The 17,157-nt window shown below is 43.5% G+C and overlaps 1 protein-coding gene across 1 annotated transcript in view; it reads right to left on the bottom strand.

The window, feature by feature from the left end:
* Window positions 1–17,157, bottom strand: part of LOC138491790 (leucine-rich repeat-containing protein 46-like) — a 383,144-nt gene that overhangs the window by 81,164 nt on the left and 284,823 nt on the right. The window contains exon 5 of the mRNA XM_069618498.1: window positions 11,320–11,462. Within this exon, the coding sequence (XP_069474599.1) occupies window positions 11,320–11,462 (143 nt within the window). The remainder of the gene's footprint in view (window positions 1–11,319; window positions 11,463–17,157) is intronic.

The raw sequence follows: 17,157 nt of genomic DNA, 5'->3' as shown, positions 1-17,157 counted from the left end.
GGCGTGTCTGGCGTTGGAACATTCCAATTGTTGTAAGACCCGTAGGTTGCGGTGGTCAGTTCTAATAGTGAAAGGATGTGTGGCTCCCTGCAGGAGGTGTCTCCATTCTTGGCAGGCCAGCTTTATTGCCAAAAGTTCCTTTTCGATAACAGAGTAGTTTCGCTCACTACTAGTTAAAGTCTTGGAATAGTATGCGATCGGATGTTCATAGCTGTCTTCTGCCTCTTGAAGTAATACTGCCCCTACTGCCCCCGTAGAAGCATCAGTTTCCAGAATAAAGGGCTTAGCCTGATCTGGTTGAACCAAGATGGGTGCTGTAGAAAAGCAATCCTTTAAAAAGTTGAATGCTTTTCGAGGTTCACCGTCCAAAGCGAATCTAACACCCTTCTTCAACCAGGAGGTCAGAGGGAGTACCTTTTTGGAATAATTGGGAATGAACCTCCTATAAAAATTTGCCAAACCTAGAAACCCTTGCAGTTCCTTGATGTTGGTAGGATCCTTCCAGTTTCTTATGGCCTTTACCTTATTTGCATCCATTTCAACACCTTCCTTGGACAATACGAAACCCAAGTAGGACACCCTTTTGGATTCGAAAGAACACTTCTCTGGTTTTACTAGCAGATAATGAGACTGCAAACGTTGTAAAACTAGTCGGACCACTGATCTGTGCTCAGACAAGGACTTGGAGTAGATCAGGATGTCGTCCAGGTACACCACTACCGACACAAACAGCATGTCAGCGAAAACCTTGTCCATGTACCTCTGGAAGACGGCTGGTGCGTTTACTAGGCCAAAGGGCATCACACGATATTCATAGAGCCCGAATGGGGTGCGAAAAGCCGTCTTCCACTCGTCTCCTTGTCTGATTCGCAAGAGGTGATAGGCGCCTCTCAGGTCAAGCTTCGTGAAGTACTCAGCCCCTTGTACAGCCTCCAAGACGTCCCGAATCAAGGGCATGGGATATCTATCCCGGACAGTGACCTTGTTGAGACCCCTGTAGTCTATACAAGGACGAAGTTCTGTCGAGTCCTTTTTTGGGATGAAGAAAAGGGAGGCACCACATGAAGATTTGGATTCTTGAATGAGTCCGTTCTGCAAATTTGCATCTAGATACTCTCTTAACGCCTTCCTTTCCGGTAGTGACAAAGGGTACATTCTTCCGAACGGTACTACTGCTTCCGGTATCAGATCGATACAGCAATCCTCGGTTCTATGGGGTGGTAGTTGTTTTGGAATTATGTCCATGAATACCTCTGAAAAGTCCTGGTAATGTAAGGGTACTGAGGCCACTGTGACTGGCTTCTGGATACTTCTCCTGCGGTCTACGGTGTGGGGAGCGTTACACAAGGTCATACAGTGATTATCACAGAACTTAGAATTGAAAGAAACTCGGTTTGCAGTCCAATCAATATGAGGGTTGTGTCTTCTTAACCAAGGAATCCCTAATACCAATGGAAAATGAGCAGCTCGGATCTGATCAAACACCAGGAACTCTTCATGTTGACCTAACCTCACCCTTAATGGAACAGTTTCCAATGTTATGGGTCCGGATGACAAGGGTCTACCATCAACCCCTTCTACCGGAATCGGGGTGACCTTGGGTTTGGCGGGTACCAAGTGCTCTGTAGCCCACTTGGAGTCGATGAAATTTCCCGCTGCTCCACAATCCAACATGGCGAACACCTCTGTGGGAGCTTCTTCGGTTAACCATAGGTCCACTCTGAACACCATTAAACTGTTGTCTTCCGGGGTATTCACTGCTCTTGTGTAGCTGCAAGGGTGCTTGTTACCTCCCCCGAGACTTCCCTTGCTATAGATCGGGGGCGGAAGTTTCCCTGTCGACGAGGAGGGACTTCAGTGCATTCTCTCAACAAATGTGTCGAGGAGCCACAGTACATGCATAGACCTGCCTCTCTCCTCTTTCTTCTTTCTTCTGGCGTCAGAGGACCACGGGCAGCTCCAATCTGCATAGGCTCATCTGTAGCAGGGTTGACTCTAGGTGGAGGAGTAGGGTTAGGTTGTGAGAAGCTTCGGTTTCTTCTTCTCTCAGATCTTCTTTCTTGAAGACGAAATTCAATCTGAAGGGACAATGTCACTAGCTCCTGAAAGGATGCAGGGCGGGCTACTCTGGCTAGTTCATCTTTGATTTCGTCCTGGAGACCTCTTCTGTAGATGGTTTGCTGGGCGGAATCAGGCCAATCTGCCTTGGCTGCTAGCCTCTGGAAGCGAGTTAGATAGGTTTGGACGTCTGTATTTCCTTGTTTGATGTCTAGGATTGCTTCCAAGGATGAATAGAATATTTCTGGCCTATCAAACCTTTCACTGAAAAGTTCCGTAAAACGGTCATAATCACTCAGAAGGGGATCGTTTCGGGTAACAATGGGTGTAGCCCATGAAAGAGCGTTTCCGGTAAGATTGGCTATAATGAACCCCACCTTTGATCTGGCTGTCTCAAAGGCGTGAGGTCGGAAGGCGAAATACACCCTGCAAGCGTCAAGGAATTCCTTCAGATCTCCTGGATGTCCATTGTATTTGCCAAAGGAAAAGGGCATCGTAGGCAGGTCCCCGCGATCATCCCGATGTAACACCACTTGCTGTCGGAGGGCTACGTTCTCTGTTCGCAGGGCCTGCACCTCCATAGTAAGGTTCTGCAGCGCAGCCACCAACTCCTGATACTGCTCGAGTGACGCCATGAAGGATCTTGGGCGTTGTATTCTGTCAGATACTGAGGCTTCCTCCCCCAACTCCTCACCTGTTTCTTCCAGAATGGGTTCTGTAAGAGTAGCCTCTGATCTCTTCTGATCCCTCTTCCTTGTGGGAGTCTTGTCCTTTGGTGCTCGGGCCTTTTTATCGTACAGATAGGGTCTGTCCCCTCCGGAGGCCACCTTGGCAGAGATAATCCCTGACCGCGGGGATTCCCAGGGGGCCAGTCCTAGATTCAGGGAAAAAGCACTAAGGCAGAAAAAACCCTGTTCCCAATTGGGTTCTGCTGGGCAGCAATTAGAACTCCTCTCTTCTCGTTATGAAAGTTCCATTTGCAGCAGGCAAGGAAGTCCGTTAGACTTGAGAACAAACTCCCCCGCTGATGAATGCTCAGTGTATCCAGGAGAAGTGGAATATTTGAACAGGAGATATAAGAAGGCTACTAGAGCCAGAGGTTTAGACTAAACAGAATAACAGAGAAAAGTACTAGAAAAGGTAAGTAGGTAAAGAATGAGAGAACCCATTCAGAGCAGACCGCGAAGACGAACAGTTAGGAGGAAGGGAAGAAGTACTGTGAAAGAAACCCACTCACCAGTTAAGAAATGCTCCTTAAGGTCTTAGTGAGCAAGGCTTTGCTCGCTAAAACAGAGTGACGGCGCCGGTAGCAGTATACCCCCGGTACCTAAAAGAAATGAAAAGACCAATAGTGCTCAAAAGAATGAAGGCAAGAGTAAAGTAAGCACGGCACGGCCCAGAGCAAGCCGATACCGCGTATAGTGCAGTAGAATTTGGGCTGAAGATTACAGAAAGGGATCACACAGTAGGCGAAAGTAGGAAGCCGGAACTGATGAATTTCACGAGAGAATCTCCACACGAACCGAGCGCTGGTAAACAGATACAACGCGCCGGCTTGTGGGAGGAGCCAGCCTATAAAGGGTCGGCGGCCATCTTGGGTGAGGACTGGAGCGTGATTGATCGGCGGCCATCTTGGGTGAGGACTGGAGCGTGATCAAAGCTTCCAGCGCTTCCACAGCCTCCAATTCCTGACAATGGCAAAGGTCGCTGTGACTGGTGATTCAGTGAGGAGTCTGCAACCCAGGCTAGTGCTGACAGAAGTATGCAGTGGTTGTTATTTTTCAAGGTCACAGATTAGAACGCACAGTTTTTGCCAACGAATAAGTAATACATGACTATTTTATAATTCTAAATCATTCATGACATACAAGTTTCTAATGGAGTCGAAAAGAACCACACCAGTTTCAAATTGCCCTGTAGGGCATTTTCCCTGGGAAACAGGTTAGAGGGTCCTCGATATGCAACAATTGCATGCCAATATGTCCATGGTTCAAGGTTCTGATGGTGTCATAGTGAAGGGCCATTCTCATGGGAATCAGGATGAGGCGACCAAGGCAGTTGAATAAAGTTCCTCTGGTCGTCTCAAATGTTTCAATGATTTAACTTTGCACTGTGGGAATTGGGGGCAGATTGTGACATCACAGGGTGTAAATGAGGGCAGTGTGGGAAGGACTGTAGACCCAATCATTGATCACAATGTATGCTTTTCTATAAGGGTTCAAAGGTGCGAAGTCCAATCAGAATTGTGTGGGGTGATGTTTTCATGTCGCACGATTACGAATAACTAATTACTACGAGCCCTATGATTACTGCAACTTAACACTATGTGCCTGACCTCATTTTCTAGATAACAACATAGCAGACTTAGCAGTTACTTTGCCTGCACTACACCATAACTAAAACTCTAGCCATCTATCCAGACACAGGACGCTTACACATTACACAATGCTCCTTATACTATCCTACCTAGTATACCTGGCCTCCTCACTCGCCCCATGGGAACATCTCACCATGTCGCCTCTTATAGCAACTACAATACAACACTCCACTACACAATATAACATAGCTGACAGAAACCTAAGATTACGAGCAAGACTACCCAGAATCTTTGATCCGCTCATCAAATACGAAACTAACACTACTCGAACCAAAAAAGAACCTACTCGCAAACCATTCACCCATAACCACGTTAAGCTCAACAACTACCAAACTAATAAAGAAACAATTGCCACTCCCAATGCTGCAAAAAATACTGCTACACATCTTAACCGCACACCTAAACTCAAAGGAGCCTTAATAAACGCTAGATCCTTAGTCGCCCACGCCATAGAAATATCGGAAGTTATCCTGACAGAAGATTACGACTTCCTAGCCATTACAGAAACTTGGCTACATGAGACATCAGGCCCAGCACTATCCCTAGCTGTGCCCAATAATTACACTATCCTCAGATTAGATAGGTGCGGAGCTCGAGGTGGAGGACTAGCCATCATCGTCAAAACTAAACTCCAGATGAGACTCACCCCCTCACCAACCATTGAATCTTGTGAGATAATGTCCACCAAGACACCTACAGCTAACTCACAAACCCTTAACATTCATTTGATATACAGACCTCCAGGTCCTATCAAGAATTTCATAGAAGACTTAACTACCATCCTATCAGAAAACCTTAAAGATACTACTCAATCAATATTACTAGGCGACCTCAATATTGGCTTCAATGATATCAACGACTTACAAGCCACAGCAGCCTCCAACACCCTAACAGAACTGGGCTACACACAAAGAGTGCTTGAGCCCACCCATATCAAAGGGAGAACCCTTGATTGGATTGCTGACCACAATTGCAATATAGCCACTCTCACCATCTCACCCCAAATCTGGTCAGATCACCATCTAATCTCATTCTCCTTGGACACTGCCACCCCCAAACTGCAACAACCATGTGCACCTCCTGCACTTACCAGAAATAAAAAAAACATGACACTAGACAAACTACTCCCCGGCATCATGCCCACTTTGGTCGCTCTACCTGACAACCTTAACCCTAACAGCCTAGTGGAAGAATTTAACAATATCATGAACAAAACTCTTGACAACATCGCACCACTCAAGCTCAGAAACAGCAAGCCAAAGAACCACCTGAACAACTGGTTCACCCCTCTCTTAAAAAATCTGAGATTAGAAAAAAGGAAATGGGAAAATACATGGAAAATTAACCCCAGCCCAGAAAATAAACTGAAACTAGCTAAAATCTCTTCTCATTACAAAAAAGAAATCATCTTAGCTAAACAAGAGACCTACAATAACAGAATCACACAAGCCAAATCAAGTACTAAAGAACTGTTCGCCATACTCAGAGAACTGGAAAACCCAATAACACCTCAAGACAACTGTCTTAAAGATAAAAAGTGGTGCTCCGAAATCCAGCAAGCCCTCTCTAACAAAGTCCGAAACCTCCAAAAGAAAATAGAACTAAAACGTGAGACCCTAGCACCCAACATATTACCGCCTATCAAGACACTTCCTAACTCCAAACCCACTACGCAATTCCACTTCTCCAAAGTCTCCATACTAGAAGTAGAGAAAGTAATACTCGGTCTAAAACCGTCCAACTGCAAAGGAGACTTATGTCCAGCACAACTCATCAAAGATGCCGCACGAGATCTAGCACCATTTATCACCAAGTTAATTAATGCCTCCTTTACCACAGGCATTATCCCCAGTAACTTAAAAGAGTCCTGGGTGCTCCCACTCTTAAAAAAGGCTACTCTAGACCCCACCATACCCACTAACTATAGACCTATTACTACGGTACCATTCCTTCTGAAGATACTGGATAAAGTGGCATATATACAAATCCAGAGTTTCCTGGAACAAAACCAACTACTAGGCTCCCGACAATCTGGCTTCCGCCCTCTCCACGGCACAGAAACTGCATTGATTGACCTGAAAGCCCAAATAGACAAAGTAAGAGACTCTGGAAAACCAGCACTCCTCCTGCTACTAGACCTATCGGCCGCTTTTGATTTAGTGGACCATAAAGTCCTATGTAACCACCTAGATTCAGCAGCACACTTCTCCACTGAGGCTATAGCATGGATACAATCCTTCCTCAGTGACCGCACCATGAGGGTCTTCTCACCTATAGCAGCTGCAGACCCCATCCCTATTACCTGCGGCGTGCCACAGGGATCATGCGTTTCACCAACGCTATATAACATATTCACTAAGCCTCTGTTTGATGATTTGGACCTTCTGGGTATCACGTATACCAACTACGCTGACGATACCCAGATCCTCCTCCCACTCACAGGGGTTTACGAAAAAGATCTAGCAATGGTGAACAAAATATACAGCATCGTTCAGGCATGGATGGCAACCCATGGCCTATGCCTGAACGATGATAAAACTGAGCTTCTTATCCTAGGCACCGCACCCCTCATCAAAAAACTAAGCACAAACTACTCTTCCTTTATCATAGATGGGAACTGCATACAAGTTGCCAAAGAAGTTAAAACATTAGGGATCTACCTTGATTCTACCCTATCATTTTCCAAACAGGTAAACTCCCTAGCTTCCTCGACAGCCTACACATGTAAGCTCATTAGAGCAGGAAAACAATTCCTTTCCCAGCACAGCTGTCTAACTTTAGCCAGAGCCCTTATCATCTCCAAACTAGATTATTGTAACGCACTGTACATAGGAGCCAATAAATCTATCATAAACAAAATCCAGATACAGCAAAACAAGGCCCTCCGAGCGGCATTGAACATCCCCAGGAGAGAACACATTACAGTAATAAGAAGGAAACACAAATGGCTCTCCACCCACGAGAAAATTAGACTCAAAACGGCATCTCTCACATACAAATCTCTACACAACAAAGCCCCCCAATACCTTAAGGACAGATTCACCAGAACACACCCCACAAGACAAACCAGACTTGCCTACACCAATCGCCTACAAGTACCACGCTTTAAACTGACCACCATAGGCGGAGCTAGCTTCCCAGTCAAAGCTGCTCAATTGTGGAACGAATTACCCACTACTGCGAGGCTAGAACACTCCTTTTCCAAATTCAGGCAAATTGTAATTAACTGGCTAACGACAGCAACTGCTAATTGAACCCATGATAATGCTCACGCCTGTTTGCTACACAGTATCTGCATCATACGATTGTAAACCTGTATTGTAAACTTGCACCTGTAACTGGTAATTTCTGTAACTGGTAATGTCTGTAACTTGTAACTGTAACCTGTAACCTATGCTCTAAGCTGTACATATTCTTACTTTTTGCGCCCTTATACTTCAGGGTCCGGTGCGCACAATAAATTCTAAACAAACAAACAAACAAACAAACAAACTTGCATTGTATAAAAGTTCTAACCTTAGGGGCGTTTCTTTGACAGCGCCTTTTCATGCAGTTCTGTTCCGCGATCTGTTTAAACTTGCTGTCCCAGCTGCATCGGGAGCCCTGAATAAAACTGTGTTACTTCTTGCATCGGCATACCCTCCTTTTTGACTACTTTTGTAATTGTTTGGTGAGTTCTAAGAGGCATCCCCCGATACAGGAGCATGGCCCCAAGACTAATTTATGCAAGGGGGCTGGTCATTGCAACATTTGTGCTGCTGCCCTGCTCCCTCGAAATACCCAGGTTACCTTTGAAAATAAGGTGAACTGCACATTTTTCAAGGTAGTGCAAATAAAAAAAGTGCATCCTTTACGCTTTTTTATTTGTGTTAATTTTACAGAATGTGTGCATCTGTGTATGGTTAATACATTTTAAAATAATTATTTAAGATGAATTTATGTGTTTTGATTTTGTGTTTAAAAAACAGTTGTATAAAGTTTGAAATAAACCAATACAAAGAGAAATTGTAAAAAAAATCGAATAAATTACTATGCTGTGAATCTTGCGTCAGATATGTTGACCATGTTATGTAATGAATGCTCAAGACCGAGGAAAACATGCATTTGCCAGTGAGTGTTCAGCTGAATAGCTGAATACATATGTAACATATTTTTAGAAAGGGATTTAACAGTAAATTAGGTATAGTCAATTTGTTTATATTGTAACAAAGACAACACGTGCAGAAAACACACAAATAACCAATACCCCATAAATTAAGCATTACTCATCTTTAACATTTCACTATAAAATATATGCATTTTTTAAGACCGTTCCTGGTGAAAAAAGTACGTTCAAGTTTTACTCTGTCAAATTCATGTCTCATTCAAAAAGAAACTCAATTATTCCTAATGTACAGATGAAGGTATGAACATAGGAATACAGGAGAATTGTTTAGCTATATTATTATTTAATTTTATTAATTGATTTTCCCTACTGAGACTTTACTTTACCTTCATTTTTGATGTAATAATTGGGCTTTTACGTTAATATTTAGATTTGTGAAGGTCTCTTGACCTTGACTGACATGTTTTTCGACTGTCAGCTGCTAGTACATCTCAGATCTACTGCTCCAGCTTCTTCCTTGTCAGTTAAATCCAGGGAGCTACCAAGTCATGTTTCAGGAGTCAGAGGGTTTGAGGTTCATTACAAGACATGCCCCGTCTAGTTAAGTGGATTGAACATCATCCCTGGTCTCAAATCTGGTAGAGGAAATCTGGCATCCACACATGGTGGGCACAAATTGTATGTGAAGATCACTGCAGAAGTTTTCAGATTCCAGAAAGCATTCCTCAAGTCATATCTTCTAGTCATTGAATTCTTACATGGTTGCACAAGTATCTGAAAGAAACCCTCCACTTTCAAGGATAAACGAGGCAACAAACCTCAAGCAAAGGGTGGCATTTATTGAACAATTGTTGCAGGCAAGTTAGTCAGAGAGTGTTGCACATTAAAGATTTGTGGGTTTATTCAAGGGAGGTTCTCTAGGTGTAGATTCAACACTTAATTTAGACATTATTTGCAAACTGATATTGTATGGTCAAGGTGAAGGTTGACAAAGCCTTGGACATATATAGCCACATCTGTCACATATGTACACTATACACGAACAATGCAGGAACCTTCAGTGCATTTTAAATGAGGGTCAAATGCAGAAAAACCTCAGGGATCAGCTAAGCTGTACCCTCTGAAACTGAAAAAGGTACCACTAAATAGTGGAGCTCTCACAGTCAATTGTGCGTGGTTACACACACAGAGGGATACAGAGTATGAGGTGTACCATGACCCTTGCAGTCTCCCTTAGATAGCAAAACACACACATACCTCTACTGCAGCAGAAACCTACAACAACCACAAAATACACACACACTCAGCAACACCCAACTAAACACAACACACTACAGAAAACTAAACCAATTGCACAAAAATCATCCCACACACACTTATACAACAAACACCACGTAACCGGTTTCAACTAAAAACAACCACAGCACACAGTGACCGTTTTTTTCGAAATGAACCTACCAAAAGCACATCAAAGCTCTCTAGCGTGTTTACCCTCTATCCCACTAACTAATCCCTCCCAGCCCTCTTTCCTTTTCAGATCTGCCAGAGCGCCTGGAGATCATGAAAATGGCAGCAGTATGTGGTTTAATACCATAACATACCATAACATAGCATTGTCAGTCTCACACGAGTAAAATGTTTCAATCCATGCAAACCTGTGATTAGGGTGTGGAGACAACCCTGCACCCCAATTCCTGGTAAATACAGAGAGTCTGTTACAGGTACTTGTTGTATAGACGAAGATGTGACCTGAAATAGAGGTACAGAGTACAGTGGAAAGGCCTGGAAAAGTCACTCTGATGGCACATATCGGTTTGATATATTGGGGTGTCTGATTGTTTCACTTCCAGAGAGAGACCATGATGGGATCCTCTGAGATATGTTCTCAGCTGACACTGACACCCACTGCTCTACAGCCCCATTTAACCATGTGACCCAACTGCTGAGGAGAAGACCTGCAAGAACCGAATTATGGCACAGCTAATGGAGACATGCAACTATTAAGTCAATGTAGGTCAATCATGGAAGGATACCAGAAGAGCATGTCTTCCCTGCGGCTCAACCCCAAACCATCTTGTATGCTGAGCACCACCCCCATGATGCCTAAACTACTTGGTAGTGCCTCTGTACATGATCATCAATACTAGGAGCCCCTCATACCATGCCTGTACCACTGTCAACAGGCCATGCCCCAGAACCAGGATAGGAGACCTGGATCAGATCTCGGCATCATATCAGCTTGGTATTTTCACAGAATAACACTAATTTAACTGTTTATTTACATGATATGTACATAAGTAAACCAAGTGTTTTCCTGTATCTTGAACCACTTCACTCCACACCACACCATAAATCTAGGCTTAGGATGCTCATACCTGTCTACACCTATCTGAGGAAAAGATAGGCTAGGGATGCACAGCAGCCAGCCTCTATCTTAAAACCTGGTGAAAAATCCTCCTGTCTAGCTACAAAAAGCGTACTCATAGACAGTCTTAGGGAGAAGAACAAAGGAGGTTGAGCAATGCACAGATAGAGCCGAGATATTGTTGGACATGACATGCAAACCACACTCAAAGAATGAAAGCTCATTTAAGGTTGTGCAGTTACTCGGGTATGTCCCATGAAGCCAGGATTTCTCTTTAACATTCAGGCTCCCTGACCACCAGAGAATAGAGTTGGACCACGACCACTGAACATGTCCTTACAACAGAGATTCTTTCATTTTCACAAACCTTTAGTGCATGTTTTCTTCCATGCAATACAAAGTTATGGAATCTACCTTGGCAATCGTATGGCACTCAGGTCAGTCAGAGAATTGTCCACCAACCACAATCTCTCTACGCGAATCAATCTGCGTAGGATTCTGCAAAAGTTTCTTTGTTGATAAGGATCCCCCAGGTCCTGGAATGAAAGGTTTAAGTTCTAAAAATAAAGGGAAATTTAAGACATGTGATTTGTGAATTAAAAATGAGTAACTATATCTTTCCCTGTCACATGCAGCAATTGAGTTTTTTAATACAAATGTAAAAACAATTGACTCTTTGTAAGAGAATGTTCTCAATTACAGTTACACCCACTCTAGATCCCGGTGTGCGTCTACTAGTAAATCAAGTTATAGGGCTAGAGGAAGGAATATCACATGACACTTAAAAAAACTTCAAAGCCGGAGATATATGCCATTTCACCCTAGTGGGCAGCTATTGTATGCCATTTTAAAAATGTATTTGTGAAATATTCAAGGTCGCCACATTTTAGTAAATAATGTTTGACAACATACATTAACAAAAAGCTACTAAAATTAGCACACCATGAAGGCATTTTTAATTTTAAAAGAACAACAATCAATTTGCTAAATTATGAAAGAGGTTGCACAGCAGTCGGTTTCAAGCAGCAACACAGTGGTAGCAATTTCTACCTCCAGCTAACCTTAACAAATGTGAGGCGTACCACTTGCTTGCAATGTAAACATATCAATAAAAAGGCTTTGCTTAGTTTATTTGTTTTCATTTGTTGTCTCTATGCGTATTTAGCCTTTCATTTTCAGAATACTGAAGTTATGTGACTTTGGCACATTCTAAATACTAGAATTCAAATACACATTATTTAATTTAGTACCTGGGGAGGGTCAATGAGCTTGTTACAAGCAAGCTCATTGGCCCGCGCCCAAACCTTACATTGCAGAGAAGTCTCTGAAGCCTCTGCTTCACCGCAGTGGCTCTGGGTTCCTTCCGTGACTGGTCGCTATGGAAAGAGAGAAGGGACTATGTAGTCCCGTCTCCCTGTTCCATGGTGGCCATTTGTTTCAAACTTTTTTTCATTCAACTGAATGGCCGCCATGGAAAGAGTCGAGTAACGGTCACAGCACCATTTCTCGAGTCAAGAAAAATTGCGATTAGTAACCCGGTACGATGTGCCGGGTACTAATGGCAATATGACGCTCAGAGGGGGCCATTACCGGTCGGGTAATTCCCCTGAGGCTCCGTTAAAGCCCTCGCTTCACTTGGGTTTCTAACTGTGACCAGGGGACATTACCCAACCAGTAATGGGCCCCCTACTCGGGTCATATTACCTAAGTATTCATTCCAGATAAGCATAATGGAACAGGTAAGGTAATTGGCAAAGGTCTTCCGAACAGACTAGGTTTCCATTTAACTTTGTTAAGATTATAGGGATTCCGTGCAACAAAACAAATCCAATTAACCTACTTAGCTTGTTCACAACTCAGAAGCTACTGATCTGGTACACCCCACCACTTTAGCCATTTCACTGCATTTATTCGCTGAATTTTTGCATGGGGTCGAGACACTCATACCTGCTTTTAAGCAGTGAATGGCTCTGGTGAGTTGGTCAAGTATCGAAGCTACAATATCTAATGGGTTTGTCAAATTATGAGCATTACAATCCACTGCTAAAGGATCCTCATTGCTTTTCTGGTGAAAGTGTATATGATATTTAAATATTTAGCAGTAGCTAATAATTTTATTCACCCTGCCCCTCTTCATTTCATACTCCCTCTATGCCAATATTTTTCATCCATAATGTTTAAGATGAGAGATACCCTAACTGCCCTAATTTCTCCGGTACCTTCCTCCTTCCAATTCACACCAACTCAAATCCACATTTAATTCCCTCTTGGGTCCTTATGCAACAAACAAACAAAGATCTAGTGCCCTTGCTTGTTCCTATCGCTCCACTCTCTTCAACCTCTCTTTCGTGTAAAGAATTTTGCTACCTGCTAAAAATGCATTACTGTTCTACCCATCTTAAAAAACCTCTTGTAGTCCTCAAAACCCCTTATAAATACTGATCTGTTTTTCTTCTCCCACATCATTTCAAAATTCTGGAATGTGTATTGTTCAAACGAAAGAATACATGGACGGAAGTAGACTCTGCAAATCAATCCAACCTGTATTCCGTTCTGGGTACTCAGGTGGAACAACATCAATGCCTGGCGCCAATGTTTTTACCCATCATTATGTTCAATTCTCACCCTCCTGGATTTTGCAGTGCTCCTTTACAGCTTTCAATATTGAGATGAGAATGAGAACATTCTCTTCATCCTTAGTATCCATGGTTCTGCCCACAACAGGATCGCCTCATATCTGTTGAACCACTCTTTCTCCATCTTATAGGACATAAGCACTTTCAATCCTACACCACTTCCAGTTGGAGTTCCCAAAGGCTGTGTTCAATCCCTACTACTCATCACACCATACACCTCCTCTCTTGGATAATATAATCTCCATCATTTCACTTTCCCTACTGCCTACTCACAATGACACAGTGCTTATCTTCTATTTTTCATCCTTTAATGTTGATCTCTCTTCATGGCTATCCAGTTGTCTTTCCACCATCTGGCACTTCTCTGTCTCAGACTCAACTCCTTTTAGACTAATATCCTTTATCTATTACCTGTCTTGACTGAAATCTGGATTCTGTGGACTAAGACACCAACCCTTTCCTTCCTTCTTACTAGAACCTCGATCCCCAGATAAATTCCAGAAGTAGGCTCATCCAAATGAGCTTTCTTCACCCCCTGATTCTAGGAACAGGAGCTGGAGGGAATATTATCAAGACAACAGAGGCAACAAACCGTGTGCATCAGGGGATTGGCAGCAGTGTACTTGTGAGTCAGACATAGCAAGTGCGCTCAACACCTCCGAAGCTTTGCTAGAGACACTAGTATTTCTCCTTGCTCCTCGACTGCCTGCGATGGCACCCTCAACACTGACTGCAAACCTTGCTTTCCTCCCTGTCCTCCTTTTGTCCTGGATTGCCCCGTCCCTCAGCATGCACCATTAGTGTTGCCTCACGCTGCTTCAGGATTGCAGTTGGAGTACTTGCTTCCATCTGGCTCGCTAAAGCCCGGCACCTGTTCCTTCTGCTCCACCTCAATCACAGTTTATCACTGGGTGTTCTGCATAGCAGGTTCATTCCCATCTCAGCCTTCACTGAACAGCTTGGACTATGGACACTGTGCAACCTGTCCCTCTATTGTGGCTGTGTACCCTGAATAAAGTTGGGTGATTTGAAGACCATATCCGAATCCTCTCTTCATTGCGTGTGTCATGAGCCGGCGAGTGCTAAGTAACACCAGTAAACTATCAGCATAAATCAGTAAGGCCACCAATAGATAAAATGCAGTGGAGTACTTAAATGATAGAGGGTGTTAGGACTTGGTGCCCTGACAACACGCACCTGACCACCCTGGTCCCCTGAAATCAAAATATAGTGGCAGAGAAAACCCCTGCAGGACCTGGGGAAAACGTGCCAGGGATATACTGAGTAGTGCAAGACAGTTCACAGGAATTCCACAGAGAAGCAGATCGTGAGATGTCATGTAGCCAAAAGGAGGTCAACACAGAGTATGAAAGCAGATAGCAGATAGAAGTCAAATTTAAAAGAAGAGCACTCTTGGCCGCAGGAGCAGCAGCACAGCCGATTAAGTTGTGTGCAGGAGAAGCCAAAACGGCACAGTAACCTGAATGCAGGAAGGGGGAATCATAATCATATGGACACCAGAAATCGCTGAACGCTGTGGAAGAGGAACATAGTCATGGAGCAGAGTGAAGGATAGAAGCAAGTAAAAGCAATATTCAAGTGGGAAATGGAAGGGAAGAACAGTAAGATGTTGAACGAGATACCTACCCGGGAGAGGGATGGAGATGCGACCATTGCCACCAACCAAATCTGAAGAAAGCAGCCCAGGAACAGCAAGGGCGTGGAATGGGACTACAGATAAATCCACCAACTAATGTTGCCAAGCAACTCTCGAATGCTAGATCTGGTATTTTTGGACCGGTATAAACCACAAAACAAGCTAGTTATTTGTCTGCATTCCTTCTTCTTGGAATGGTATCCGGCATACGAGAATAAGCTTTTCAGAATCTAATAGAGTCTTACTGTTCTCCTGCCTCCTTTCCACCTGGGCCAGATTCTCCAAACTCTCTGTAATCCTTTTCACCTTGCATTCTCCTTCTGCCTACCTGGATTCTGACACCACCTCCTAAGACATCACCAATCCCAGACTCCCATTATCCATCACAAGGTCATAAGACTGAGCTAAGGGCCCTTTAGGAACGTGCATGCAATGGATGGGTTCACAGAATAATTCTGAGTCCAAATAACCAAACCAACTCAGGAAGATGGCAAAGTACTGTTTTATTAACAATTTTCTAAAACAGGGAGTTACAACGATCATCAACCGACATTTGCTCGATTTCTTTCAGCAATCTTTTCACAAAACATAGACTTTATACTAAAAATATGACACAGGTGATGTCATACAACATGGCAAGTAATGAAAAACCTACTAGGGATTGTGATAGGCCTAAGGGGAACATCTAAGTATATATTACATAGGATCTAGGATTGTGATTGGCTGCCCACTGTCAGGTGGACGATATATGCCTACCTCTAAAACCTGTCATCTTCAAAACCATTAAGTACACAGTTTTCAATTGGTCTTCAAACTACAAGGTCCTTCGCTATACAGACCTCTACAATTGGTTGGCATGCTTGTGCCATGTCTGGAACATTCGGTTCACTTAGCAGCACGAAAACCCAGACCCAGGTGCAAGGAGGTGGGCCTGACTATCTCCCCACCTAATTAGCTCAACACCTCATCGCCCATGCCTTCTGCCATAAGGATTGCCTTTGAACTTGGCCTTGAAACATATCCTTGTCTCTGGAAATACGTGGGAGTGCGGGCATTCATTATCGTTGTTCTAGGACTCCAAGTTCGACTCTATTTTCATCTTTGGCTCACGTGACAGGAGACCACGATTTGGTCCATTTTGCAGGTTTTAAATGTCTTTAATGAATAAAACTTGGCACTCTTGGTGTTCTTTCTCTGCACCTTAACAAGAGATGATTCATCCTTTGATTGTTCACGCCTTTCAAGAATAGATAGCCAATCTTGGCTGCTTCAATCTTGACTTCAGGCCAGACAGCCTCGCCATGCAGCGCTACGATTTCAGCTTATTATTGCTGCAACACAATTCTAGCTTCCTTTTTCATGGGTCCTGGCTTACTAAAGTTTTTGATACCGATGTCAGGCTTATATACAGTGGCGGCTCTGCCTGCATTCTGTTCACTACATATAGCCATCTTCTATGATGGCTTAGTCTACATTGCGTTTCAGCATCTGTACAATTATTGAACGGTTGAATCTCTGCAGCATTTCGTGCACCTATAATCTTCTTTTTCATATTTAAAAGTTCACTCGATTCTTTACTTCGTCATTAGTTTCTATAAAATCCATATATCATTTTCAGCCAGTATCTCGGGATGTCGCTAATGTCTCTTGTGATGTTAGTAGCTTCTCTCTTTGCTCTTTTCCGGATTCCTTCATGGAGTTCCTCCATCAGATTGTCATCTCTTTGGAGATACATTTGATAGGGTTGTCTAAATGGGTATCTTCTTTCCAATATATGCTGCAGTATTGGTACAACTGCTGGTGTCCAACACAGCATGATCTCAGACTTCCAACATATAGGCGGTAGGGGTGCGGGATTTCCTACAGAGGCATGCATCTGTTCCTTTACATTCCCCCCTCTTGTCGAGTCCTCGACCACCCCCTCAATTGTTTCCACATCCTGATATTTTCTCATGAAGA

The sequence above is a fragment of the Ambystoma mexicanum genome, chromosome 10, assembly GCF_040938575.1.
Source record: "Ambystoma mexicanum isolate Mex_15411 chromosome 10, UKY_AmexF1_1, whole genome shotgun sequence".
Lineage (NCBI taxonomy): Eukaryota > Metazoa > Chordata > Amphibia > Caudata > Ambystomatidae > Ambystoma > Ambystoma mexicanum.
Note: the sequence above shows the minus strand (reverse complement) of the source record. Positions and strands in the feature narration are given on the sequence as shown.